Genomic DNA, 12,734 nt, shown 5'->3' with positions numbered 1-12,734 from the left:
TAGCCTTAAGATGTGTCTTTAAAATAACTTTGTTTTGGGGTTCTTAAATTAATCTTCTGAATAGATAACGTGTATATAGTTCTACAGAAAAATATCTGGGAAAAGTAAATACTATTTGAAATAGTGGGTGGTATTTTCCTAAACATATAATAACATCTTACTGAGCCGAAACTGGTTTGGCTCAATGGATAGAGTGTTGGCCTGCAGACTGAAAGGTCCCAGGTTTGATTCAGGACAAGGGCATGTACCTTGGTTGTGGGCACATCATCCCCAGTAGAGGGTGTGCAAGAGGCAGCTGATCGATGATTCTCTCTCATCAGTGTCTCTAACTCTATCCCTCTCCTTTCCTCTCTGTGAAAAATCAATAAAATACATTTTTAAAAACAAACAAACAAATAAATAAAATACCATCTTACTGAGTTTACCACTTTTGAAGCATATAAAAATTCTACTCTGTTGAAAAGGAAGGAAATTTTATCCTTTGCAATGGTATGGACATACCTGGAGAATATTATGCTAAGTGACATAAGCCAGTTAGAGAAAGACAAATACCATACGATTTCACTCATATGCAGGAATTAATGAACAAACTGAACTACTAATCAAAGTAGAGATAGACTCATAGACCGAGAGCAGGCAAACAGCTGGGGAGAGGGGAAAGTGATGGGGGGCGAAGGGGAATTGAGAGAAAAAAAGAGAGATAACTCATGCACATGGACAACATGGTGATTGCAGAGTGGAGGGGGATAGTTAGGGGCTGTAGAGGTGACAGAGAGGATAAAAGCTGATGGGAAAAAATAAAATAATAAATAAAAAAAGAGAATTATCAGTTTGTTATATTTCAAAATTTGTATTACATAAAAACTGTAACAAAGCATTTTAAGTTGCAGAAAGTTCAATCAATATATAAGAAAATAATACAGTGCTGAACTGAAGAAAATTAGTTAATTCTAACATAATTTTCAGTCCTTTACATGACTTAACAATACAAATTCTCCAGATGACTCTGAATAGTTGCAGGGAAGTCATCTTAAAGAGCAGGCAGATCTACCCTCCTGCTCCCAAAGAGTGCATTAAGGATCAGTGAGTAAATGGAAGAAGGAGGCAGAGACATTGGTAGAGACAGAAGACTCGGTGTTAATTACGTTAGTCTCACAAGAGGATCAGTCACTTCAGGGAGCAAAGCAGCCCACCCACCATTGGAAATGTTCACCCACATTAAGAGTGGTTGTGTTAGTTCCGTATGGCTGCACTAACAAATTACCACAAATATGCTGACAATACAAATCTATTATCTCACAGTTCTTAAGTTAGAAGTCTTTCTGGATGAATATCAAGGTGTTAGTATGGCTGTGATTTTTCTGGAGGATCTATTTACTTGCTTTTTTCAGCTTCAGGAAGTCACCTGCATTCCTTGACTTATGGCCCCTTCCCCTATCTTCAAAGCCAGCATCACAACATCCTCAGAGTTCTTTCTGACTCGGACACTTCTGCCTCCCTCTTCTAAGTATCCTTGTGATTACACTGGATCCACTTACATATTCCAAGATAATCTCCTCAACCTCCTTAATTATCTCACATCTGCAAAGCCCTCTTTGCCATGTAAAATTCATAGGTTGTCAATATTACACCATGGAGTCTTTATCATGATGATATGTTAAAAGGTATATAGTAAGAGGCTAAACTAGATTGCCAAGCACCCTCCAAAGTTTATATCCTATAATAAAGCAAAGAAATTAAATACATGTTAACAACAATATAAAAAGTTTATTTGTATTAAGAAACTGACCATACAATAAACCTGATTCTCTTCATCCCAATTGATTACTATTATCTCTCTGTGTGGCTGGATATTTTAGATAAAAACCATTGTTTAGAAGAATCCCAAGCTCCTCTTTGAACAGTGGCTATGTCCAGACTCATCCAAGAAAGGACAAGTGCTAACAAAACCGTGTTGGAAAATGTGCAGCTGATAAATTCAGGCAATAATAACCACTGATCAGGGAATTATTATAGGTCTTTTGAAAAAGAGAGAGAGAGAGAGAGAGAGAGAGAGAGAGAGAGAGAGAGAGAGAGAGAGAATAAGAGAAAGATAGGATTTATGTACCACAATTTTTTTCTCCTTACTACACACTGCTAAACAGAAAGAGAATGATCAAGTTCCTGACTTGCAATTCATTTCTCAGAAACTATTAAATATTCCAATGAAAAATATGGCTTAACTGACTCATGTATGAATTTCATCCCATTTATATATATAACCAGTTTTCTCGTGTAGAATTTAACAAAAGATATAGAAAAAGAACTCTGCAATTTGGATTAATAGAAAATATTAAATTATGCTTGAAGCAACTGACCGAGTGATCTTGGCAGACATTAAATTGAGAGGCATTACTATGAAAACCACTCATTACTATGAGTGACCACTCAATCCATCAGTAGAACAGTTTGCATTCTAGAAGATTCTAGTGCACTTGGGAAAAATTTCTCTTAAAAAAAAAAAGTTCTCTTCATGGAGCTACCAGTAGGACTAAAGGGTACATATTTATATCAATTAAATTTCTATTGGAATCCTTTTGTTTTATAATAATCCAAAGCTGGAGGGTGCTCAGCTTTGGGAATATAGGGGTAACAGCAGACATGACATGAAGGATCTCACATTTCATGATCAAGAAATGAATAGGTTCAGTGATGATCAAAGCAGAAAATAATTGTGATAGAGGAAGCCTTGGACCCATGATAAGGAACTCAGTGTAGACTCAAATGAGGAACTACTAACTCTTTTAAAGTCTGTAAGCATGGCCCAACATATGAAGGCAAAAGAAGGATCTGTGACAGAGAAAACAGCATGTACAATGGCATAAATTCTATAAACACTCATCATAATCAAGAACTCAGAGTAGTTTAGTATGGCTGCACTATAGAATCAGATAGAAGAGTAAAGGGAGTTAAAACTGAGTATGTAGCTAGAGGCTGGATCATGAAGAATCATAGATACCACCCAACAGCTTTGAGCATTTTCAGATAACATGAATGCAATTAATATGGCCACCTCTATGTTATTGACTTCACAAACAAATGAAGCAAATCAGTGGGGAGAGTAGGACTTACATGGGTTCTCCATTCTCTCCCCCCACCCATCATTCAAAAAGGGATCCAATTGTTATTTTCTGTTTAGATTATGATAATTATTTCATTCACAAAGAGGAAATGCATATTGCTTTTGCTTTCCAAGATGGTAATGTTAGGGAATATAATTATAGCAAAATGGAGATTTGGAAAGGACATGTGGCTGACTATATTTGCTGCTCCGGAGGTAGATTGGGACAAGTGTGGTGATGAGTAATAGCTGTGGGAAGGAGAACATTGGTAATAGGTTCTGAATGGAGATTTGGGGGAGCTATAAATTCTGAACTAGAGATGAAAGTCACATGTGGATGCCAAACAATGAAGGGACTTGTATGTTTGGGTCAGAGGACAGGCATCATGGAATGGTTCTCCCCATTTGCAAGGGTTTGTACATCTGGAGTTAAAAGTATATGCCAACACTTATGCATCAACCAAAAAGATACATAAAAATTGATAATCTTGTTAATGAAAGGAATAGGAATCGATGATAAGGAGAATAAGAGGGAAAAGATTGCTTAGAAGAAAATGGCAATATTTATTTTAAAATAAAATATATTCTGCCTCTTACACCCACACAAAAGTGAAATAAAATTTGACAAGAGGAATTTTCCAATTGTCAAAGCAAAAAATTGGCAGCCCTAATTGTACTTACTACAAGTGAACAAAATGAATACTCTCCATGAGTCATTCTCAAAACTGTCCAGTACAAAATCCTAAGTGGTATCCCTATATTTGGAGAGTCTATATTTTATTATTTATTTATAGCCTGTCTTGCTTTCACAAACAAACCTAAGTCATCTGAAAGCAACTTTATATATTGAAACAATAAAGTATAAATTTAAAAGAATGAGAGCTCAGGAAAATAAAGTTAAAATAAGAGCTAAAGTTGGGATAGGAGATGAGCAGAGGAAGGGACATGGTGTTGCTTTAAAGGCCAACATCCATCTTCAACACTTGGTTAGACCACAGCTTTGTCCCAGGGTTAGAAGAAAGAAAAAATAGTTAACTCTATAGTTCCCTTTATCTGTGAAGAAAAATTATTAGTATATTAGAAACATATATTTAGATTTCAGGTATCAAATATGAATAAAAGAGAGTTTAGTTCAATGCATGTTGTTAGGGTCCATCTCAGGAAAAGTAAGATCATTAGTGAATATCATTAAAAGCCCTATTTTACATACTATGTCATATCCTTTTCCATGTTTTGTTTTCAATAAGCTAACAACGCCTTAGTGAACTGAGAATACTATCCAAAGTATGTTGTAAATCATACATCAACAAATCCTTTTCCAGGATTTCAAGTCCAAAAGTTACTTCCAAAGTAAGAGAGACTATGGAACTTGGATATTCATATATTCCTATTATTATCATAACTATACTTTTTTCATGAAAATATATCAAATGTTTAATTTCTCTCTCTAGACCTTATCCACTAAGTAAATCTGATTTACAAAATCTGTCTATAAAAGGCTGTTGCCTGTCATTTTATAAAGATTACCTAAAAACCTATATTTGCTAAAACCAAACGACATATTTGAACAAAGTAGCCCTTTTATTTCAATTTTGATTCAAAATATTTTCTACGAAATATGTACAAATATACTAAAAAATTATTCTAGTGGTATGCATTTTGAATAAACCAAACTCACACTATAATACACTTCATAGTTATTTGAAATATGTCATAGTTATTTGAAATACACCCTTGAACCTCCAACATTTCGAGCTCCATTGACATGTGAAAAATATGTATCTTAGTGCTTATGTATTATATGAGAAAGATTTCACAGTTACAATTAACACCATTTTTTTAAACTATAAGTGATTGTTTTTATTAAATATAGTCCCCATTTAGCCTACCTATGATGCCAATCTGTTTTATTCTTATTTTGTTCCCAAATTATGGGAGAAACCTAAAATAGAGTTTATCTTAATTGTATACCGAAAAGAAACAAATCAAGGGATTTGATGCATCAAATTTTAATTGCAAAATAAATGCTATATAATGTAATAAAGTCACAATGCACTCAAATACTCATCTGATTCATCTTATCATGCAAACTTTCTGAAGTCAGAGAAAAATAAATTTAACTCCTAGAAAGTTGACACTTATTTTTTAAAGCATAAATGCCAACTACTTATTTCTGAAATTAGTTGGGGGGGAAAAAGAAAGAATTGAAAAGGCAATGAGAAGAAAAGAGGTTGTTTAATACAATATTTGACATGAGAAAGAAAACATAAGAATTGTAACTGAGTCTGCTCTATTGAAAACATCTAAAAGTTTTCATAAGAAAGGCAGCATTCTGCATTCATGAATTCAAGAACAGGATGCAGGTGACTTTTCTATGTCTTTGCGATTATTTTTTGGCACATCAGTGTGAGAGCATTTTGGATGTGTTTAACGTGTACTTATTAAGTATAATGAAATACATATAACTGAAGATCATAGATATTAGAAAAAAAGAACAAGATATTAGAAAAAAAAAGAAAACTCATTTTCTCATTTAAGAAGTTCTCTGAATAAATGCACCCTCAAGATAATCTTTTCCAGAACTTCTTTCATTTATACATATGCATTTGTAATTTTTAAAAGGGAGCTTTATAGGAATTTTTTTGGCTCATCTAAAATGCTTGTTAGAGGGGGGCAGATAAATGGTGAAAAAAAAGAGACTTGACTTGGAGTCGTGAACATACAATATGCAGATTATATATTATAAAATTGTGCAGCTGAAAAATAGAAAAATAAAAAAATTATTTTTCTATGTCAGCTACTTCTATTAGGCACTTTATTTGGATATCAGAATAAGATCACCAAACAAAACAAAATAACAACAACAAAATTCCAAGGACCCTGATCTCTTCTTCAGATGAAAACCCCAAGAATTCTCTTCACATCTAAATGCTTCAGGGGAAGACAGCAGGCATTTCAGGAAACATATTCCTGGACTGTGCTTTCAGGAATAATCACTTCTTAATGAGTATCATTCTAAGATTCAAAACAGGGTAATAAGCTCAAACTGTACCCCAGATACAATATATAACTATGATCATCATTAACATTTCATCAATAGATATTCTGAATGACAGTCTTACTATTAACCTTACCCAAATTAAGTAAACTATAATAAATCATATTTGAACCTAAATTTGGCGATTTTGAAATCCATAAAATAACTACAAATCTATCCCAATACATTTTTGACACTACATTGAGACTATTACTTGCTTCATTGCATTCAAACATGCTGATAGAAGAATTTAGAAGTTCACAAAGAAATGAATTTACTGTTTTCTTATTAAATACTTCAGTTATTGTGGCAAAGTTTTACCATCAATGTATTTGATGGTAAAAAAAAAAAGTTCATGAAGTAATTTATAGGCTAACTATTTATACTTCAGCACTGATAACAATGGATGTGCATATATATATATATATATATATATATATATATATATCACAGTGATTTGAAAAGTCATCATTCAGATGTATTATTTCAAAGTTCTGATTGGAAAGGTTGTAATATCCTAAAACAAAGGAGAATGCATTCCTGGATTTAAAGTAACATAAATCATCTTAAATCAATTATTCACATTCTGATTAGCATATAGGCAGTATTCTATTTTTTTCATACCAAGTTTCCGAAAGGAAGAGAGTTGCCACAGATGAGACATTTTCTTGTTGTTACTTTGAAGACAGGAACTGAATTTCACTCTAAGATTTTTAATTTGCTGATCTGGGAAAATTGTTTGGGGGTAAGATGCTTTATTTATTTATCAAGTATATCATTAAGTATTTATTATAAGAATTCCATATAATGATTCCATGTTTTCTAAATGAAAGCCTATATATATAATTCCCTTTTGCACTGTCAGTTTAATATCATGTGTTCAGATTCTACAGACCCATGATTTGAACATGACAAACGTATACAACTCCTTTAAATATACAACTGAAAAATAATGCCTATAGCACACTGATATATTAAATTCATATTAGATGCATTTATATATAATATCTAATAAGTTTTCCTTCTTTATATCAGAGCTCTAAAAGAAGAAACTCTTATTATGTCAAAAAGAAAAGGTGACTGTTCTCCTTTCAATAACAAACTTATAAAAATATATATTTTTATTGATTTTTACAGAGAGGAAGAGAGAGGGACAGAGAGTTAGAAACATCGATGAGAGAGAATCATGGATCAGCTGCCTCTTGCAGACCCCCTACTGGGGATGTGCTCGCAACCAAGGTACATGCCCATGACTGGAATGGAACCTGGGACCTTTCAGTCTGCAGGCCGAAGCTCTATAACTGAGCCAAACCAGTTTTGGCAATAAACTTATAAAATAGTCTCATTCAATAGTGTTATGTGCAACTTTTAAACAGCTCTTTTAAAACAAAAATATAGATTAAAATAAATTACTCTTAGTGTTAAGGAGTAAGAACTAAAGCTGAAATATTTTAGAATTTAATGAGAGTGAGTTAAATCAACTAATGATATCCCAATCTATATAAACTGAGTCTCAGGAAGTGCAAATATTATAATTAATGTCATTTATGTAGAGGTCAATTTGAAACTATTCTGGGCACTAAACTTGAAAAAAAAAGTACTATAGAAGTAGCTATTGTTTTAAGAAAAAAATAAACTTACCTTATGAATACGTGAGTTTAATATTTATATTGATAAAAAAAAACTCAATAAATGTAAGTTAAACTGAAAGTTTGGGGGATATGTATTGATGATTATAAAAAAGAAATTATTATAACCAGAGTTTTTAGCTTCATGCTTCACAACTCATTCATAAAGAAGGCAAATATAAACTCATCTAGACCAAGGAACTATTACTTAAATGCCCAAAGGTCCAGCGTACAGAAAGTACCAATTGATTTTAGGGAGAAAGACTAGTGTTAAACAATGTGAAGGCAACTCAGACTTATCTAACAACCTGCCCATGGCAGAATGAATGAACATCAATTTTTCATGTACTGCCAAGCTCATGTGAAAGACTATTCAAACCTTGAAAATGTAATTCAAACTCAATAGCAAAATGTAAAAGAATACAAAATGAATCAAGTTCAGACAGTACATATACACACTGATTTAGATATCTTTAAATCATTTCCAATGTAATTTAACTCCAGTGTATAAATATGGGCGAGAACAAACCAGAGTTGAAGTACAGTGGATAGATAAGAACAAATTAGTATTTTAGTAAAAACCAGCCCAGTATTAGTGAAAATAGTGTCCTGTGGGTGTGAGCGCCTAATCAGCCAGCGGCATCAGGATGGGGACGGGCTGCCTTCTCACATCCATAGTCACCTGCCCAGTCCCTGCGGGTCAGTCAGGCTCTTGGGAGATGAGTGACCACAGTGGGAGAGGAAGGACACTTTTAACTAAGTGACATAAATTTCTTCTGCAAACAAACCCTTTAGATTTTGGAAGATTAACATCGTATTTTAGCCAACTCAAATAGAACTAAACAATGTAGAAACTATGAAGTGATTCTCCTTTTACCCTGTGAATTATTTTGGCACATCACTACAGCACAGTATCCAATTCAGATTCCCATAACCAAAGACAGGTTTCTGGAAGACAGCCACAGAGATTATTAAAGGTTGAAAAATAACACCTATTAGAAAGGGGGAACATGAGGGGTTTTCAAGGCAAAATGAGCTTGAAACAGAAGGATTTGAAGGATTTAATTTGCTATAAGGAACATTCTGGCTCTGTGTTTTGGTAAACATTAACGTGGTTTGCTGAGACTATGGAAACTCCGGTCCTGAAAAATCTTTAAAACACAGGAAGGATTCTGACGGCAGCAGCTCAGGATCAAATGTGGGCTTTATTCAACGGAAACTCTCCCCGAGTCTTCCAACCCTATGAATGTAATTGTAAATGCCAACTCAAACAGTGTATTCCATCAAACACTTCTGACCCGGCAGCATACAGCAGTTGGTGGGGAGGGGAGGGGAATTGGCAGGATCCACTTTTTGCAGTGCATGAAAGCATGTGAGGAAATACTTTGTCACCATTAGGAGTCCTAGTGGTATCTTTAGGTTCTTGCACTTTCTTGGTTAGATTTCTCATGCAAATCACATGTAGCACTTTTAGAATATATTATAGGTTTTTATAATATATTACAGATTTAAATAATTCATGCAAATGAAGCAATAAAGCATGATGGCAAATACCAAAAAAATAAATAAAAATCAGGCAACCTAAGTTTTCCTTCTTGATATCATAAAGACCAAAAATACTGGTTTGTAGATTAAACTAGAAAAAATTGTTTTTTAAGTTTAGACATTTAGTCACTAATAATCCAAACCTTTAAAAAAAAAAATACATCATGCCACAAATGTTTTCTTAAAGTACATCTTGATCCTTAAAACATTAGTCTCTATATAGTATGTACTAAGGGATGAATTAATACTACACTAAAGTCATAGATTCTGGTCAAAGTTATTTAAAAAAAAAAAAGAATAAATCAAAGAGTAAGCCAAGTTGAATAGCTTACTAAGGTAAATAGCAATCACTCAAATTGCATGTGAATACATTTGTATATAACAACAGACTATCCGCTTCCTCTTTCCACAAAGAACTCTTGGTCTTTCCTTAGAGAGCCCACATCGTTAAGCATTAGAATGAACCAAGTTTCCACACCCAACACCTTCACCTTTCCCTGATGCAAAATACCTAAAAAGTTTCTTTTCTTCCAAAGTAGCAGCAGCATTATTCAACTAATCCCAACTGCTGACTTCACAAAACGTGGTTAGAAAGTGCCATTCAAACTTTCCACACTGTCCAAATCGGCAGGTCCACACCTGGAGACAGCCAACAGGAGCTACCCTCACCGCCCCTCAGAACTGCACCCAGCAAATATTTGCACTAGAAATGCTCATGAGGGTGCCGAAAATACACATGTAAACACGTACCCCTACCAGTCGATAAACTGTATAAACAAACAGACCCACTATGCTATAAGGTCATTCTCCGCCCCCCACTCAATGTACCAGGACAGTATCTCTTTTTGTTTACAATGATTTTGAAGGCGAGCGTGTGCATTTTGTGGTATCTGTGTGTGTGTGTGTGTGTGTGTGTATGTGTGTGTGCATGTGTGTGTTCACGCGTGTGCGCAGGTTACCGGAGAGGGAGATCCGTTCTTGCAGAGGGGCCCTCGGAAGACTCCTTTGATGCCCCGGTAGTGCCCATTGCTGAGATGCCTCGAACTGATGACCAGGTAACAAGCCATGTGGGTCCAGGCGGACAGGAGGTAACGGAGTCCCAACTTCTTACCAGGCGAGCAGCAGCCGCGGAAATGCTGCGGCTGGCTTCTCCGGAGCGACGGCGACTGCCCCCTCCGGAGGAGAAGCGGCCGGCAGGGCGCGGGGGGCGCGCGTCCCCGCTCCCCGCCCCGCGCGCCGGGCTCCTGCGGCCGGTCCCCGCCGCTGCGCGGGCGGCGGCAGCCACCGGTCACTCAGGGGACCCTGCGAGCCAGTCCACATGCTGCCCGGACCCGGTGGCGGCGAGGTGGCTGCTCCGTTGCAGGGCCAGCTGGAGAGATGGATTTTTCAGGATAACTTCCCGGTCCGCTGGGGGATCAGGAACTCCCCTCCTGCTCCCCCTGCCCCCGCCGTGCGCCGAGGCCAGCCCGGGGGTGCTGAGCGGGGCGGGGGTCCCCGGCTCCTGGCGGGGCGCAGGCAGGCTGCGCTGTGGGCTGCGGAGCCCAGGATCCAGCAGCAGCAGCAGCAGCAGCCGGTGCAGGGCGTGCGGCGGGGAGTCCTTGGGAGCCAAATCCCCGCTCCCGCGGCAGTGGCGGGGGATGAGGGGGGAAGGCAGAGACGGGCGAGCTGGGGAGGACGGGGAGTTGGGGACGCAGGGATGATGGGGAGCAGAGAAGCTCAGAGCAGTGGGGGCGCACGGGGTGGCCCGCAGGCTGGGCTAGGAGGTGACAGCTGCCGTGGCGACGGCGGGAGGCTCAGCATCAGCATCCCTGCCATCGGCAGCCCAGCCGGCTGGTCCCTGCACCGCCTCTGCGGGCCAAGTTTGCACTGTTTTGGGGGGCGGAGGCCAGGATGACTGGCGTGGCCTGCAGGGAGAGAGGACCAGGAAGGAGCGTTTCCTCACCCTCAGGGCCAGCGCGCCCTCAGCAGCGCCTCTGCCCCGGGGCTGCAGGCCGGCTGAGCAGAAGCCACAGCTCCCCCCCAGCCCGGGGTGAAGATGAGGGTGGCAACCCCCAATAGGGCGGGCGGACATAGGAGAGGCGCTGTGGCAGGTTAGGGATGGAGAAGGAAACAAGTTTTAGATAGAAAACTTACATAAGGAACCATGCGTGTGTGTGTGTGTGTGTGTGTGTGTGTATACCCATACATACATATCCAGAATTATACTCACAAATCATCCTGTAGCTTCAGAGAGGCAGCTAGGTTTGGTCTGTAAAGTACTTTCTGTCTTCACCATCTCTAAAATCACCCCTCGGAAATGTTATTTTTAATGGACATTGTATCCTTTACATCAAGCCACCAGGGTGCGAGCTGCAATGGGAATAAAAGACTTGCGCAGAAAAGGGAAGGGAGGCCATGCAGAGTCAGAAGGCATCTTCTCCTGCGCCCCGCTGACCTAATGGGGTTCTGTGATCCCTCCCACTCCACCTGAAGGGCCTGTGCTGGCGAGAAGATGAGCATAGAGGTGCATGTATCTCAATGAGCACAGAGGTGCATATATCTCAATGAGCACAGGGATGCACATATCTTTGGGATTATGTATTTTTGAGTTTTCAGAATAGATACCCAGAAGAAAGACTGCTCTATTGTTAGTGTTTGTTTTTGAGGAACCACCATGTGGTTTTCCACAGTGGCTGTACCAGGCTACATTCCCACCAGCAGTGATTGAGGGTTCTTTTTTTCCTCCACAACCTCTCCAGTGCTTGGTATTACCTGTCTTGTTGGTCACAGCCATTCCCACAGGTGTGAGGTGGTAGCTCATTGCAGTGTTGATTCGCGACGCCTTACAAAGTAGTGAAGCTGAACATCTCTTCACATATCCGATGATCATTTTATATCTTCTTGGGAGAGGTGCCTGTTCATTTTTTTTTTTTTTAAATTGGACTCTTCGGTGTTGCGTTGTGTATGTTCTTTATATATTTTGGATAGTGACCCCTTGTGGGAGCTGTTGTTTGCAAATATCTTCTCCCATGTGGTTGGTGGTCTTTTTGTTTTGTTGGTGGTTTTTTTGGCTGTGCAGAGCTTTTTAGTCTGATATAGTCTCATTCACTTACTTTTGCCTTTACTTCCCTTGCCTTTGGGGTCAGATTCATGAAATGTTCTCCAAGACCAGGGTCCATAAGTATAGTACCTATGCTTTTTTTTTTCTATGTAATTTATTGTTTCAGGTTTTATATTTAGGTGTTTTATTTATTTTGAATTAATTACTGCACAAGGGGACACACTGTTATCTAGTTTCATTCTTTTGCACATGGCTTTCTAATTCTCCCAGCACTATTTATGGAAGGGTCTTTCTTTATTCCATTGTGTGTTTTGGGCTCCTCAGCATTATCCGTGGTGGTCAAGACATGGAGACAACCAAGGTGTCCTTCAATGGAAGATTGGA

The 12,734-nt window shown here is 38.1% G+C and overlaps 1 protein-coding gene across 1 annotated transcript in view; it reads right to left on the bottom strand.

Moving 5' to 3' along the window:
• ZNF804B (zinc finger protein 804B) overlaps positions 1–10,599 on the bottom strand; it is a gene marked incomplete at its 3' end in the record, with an annotated part of 348,362 nt that extends 337,763 nt beyond the window's left edge. The window contains exon 1 of the mRNA XM_084897308.1: positions 10,270–10,599. Within this exon, the coding sequence (XP_084753434.1) occupies positions 10,270–10,377 (108 nt within the window). The 5' untranslated portion in view covers positions 10,378–10,599. The remainder of the gene's footprint in view (positions 1–10,269) is intronic.
• Between the last annotated feature and the right edge of the window lie 2,135 nt (positions 10,600–12,734).

Source organism: Pipistrellus hanaki (genome assembly GCF_964339955.1).
Source record: "Pipistrellus hanaki genome assembly, chromosome: 10".
Classification (NCBI taxonomy): Eukaryota; Metazoa; Chordata; class Mammalia; order Chiroptera; family Vespertilionidae; genus Pipistrellus; species Pipistrellus hanaki.
The sequence above is the reverse complement of the archived record's forward strand: the minus strand, read 5'-3'. Positions and strand labels throughout refer to the sequence as shown.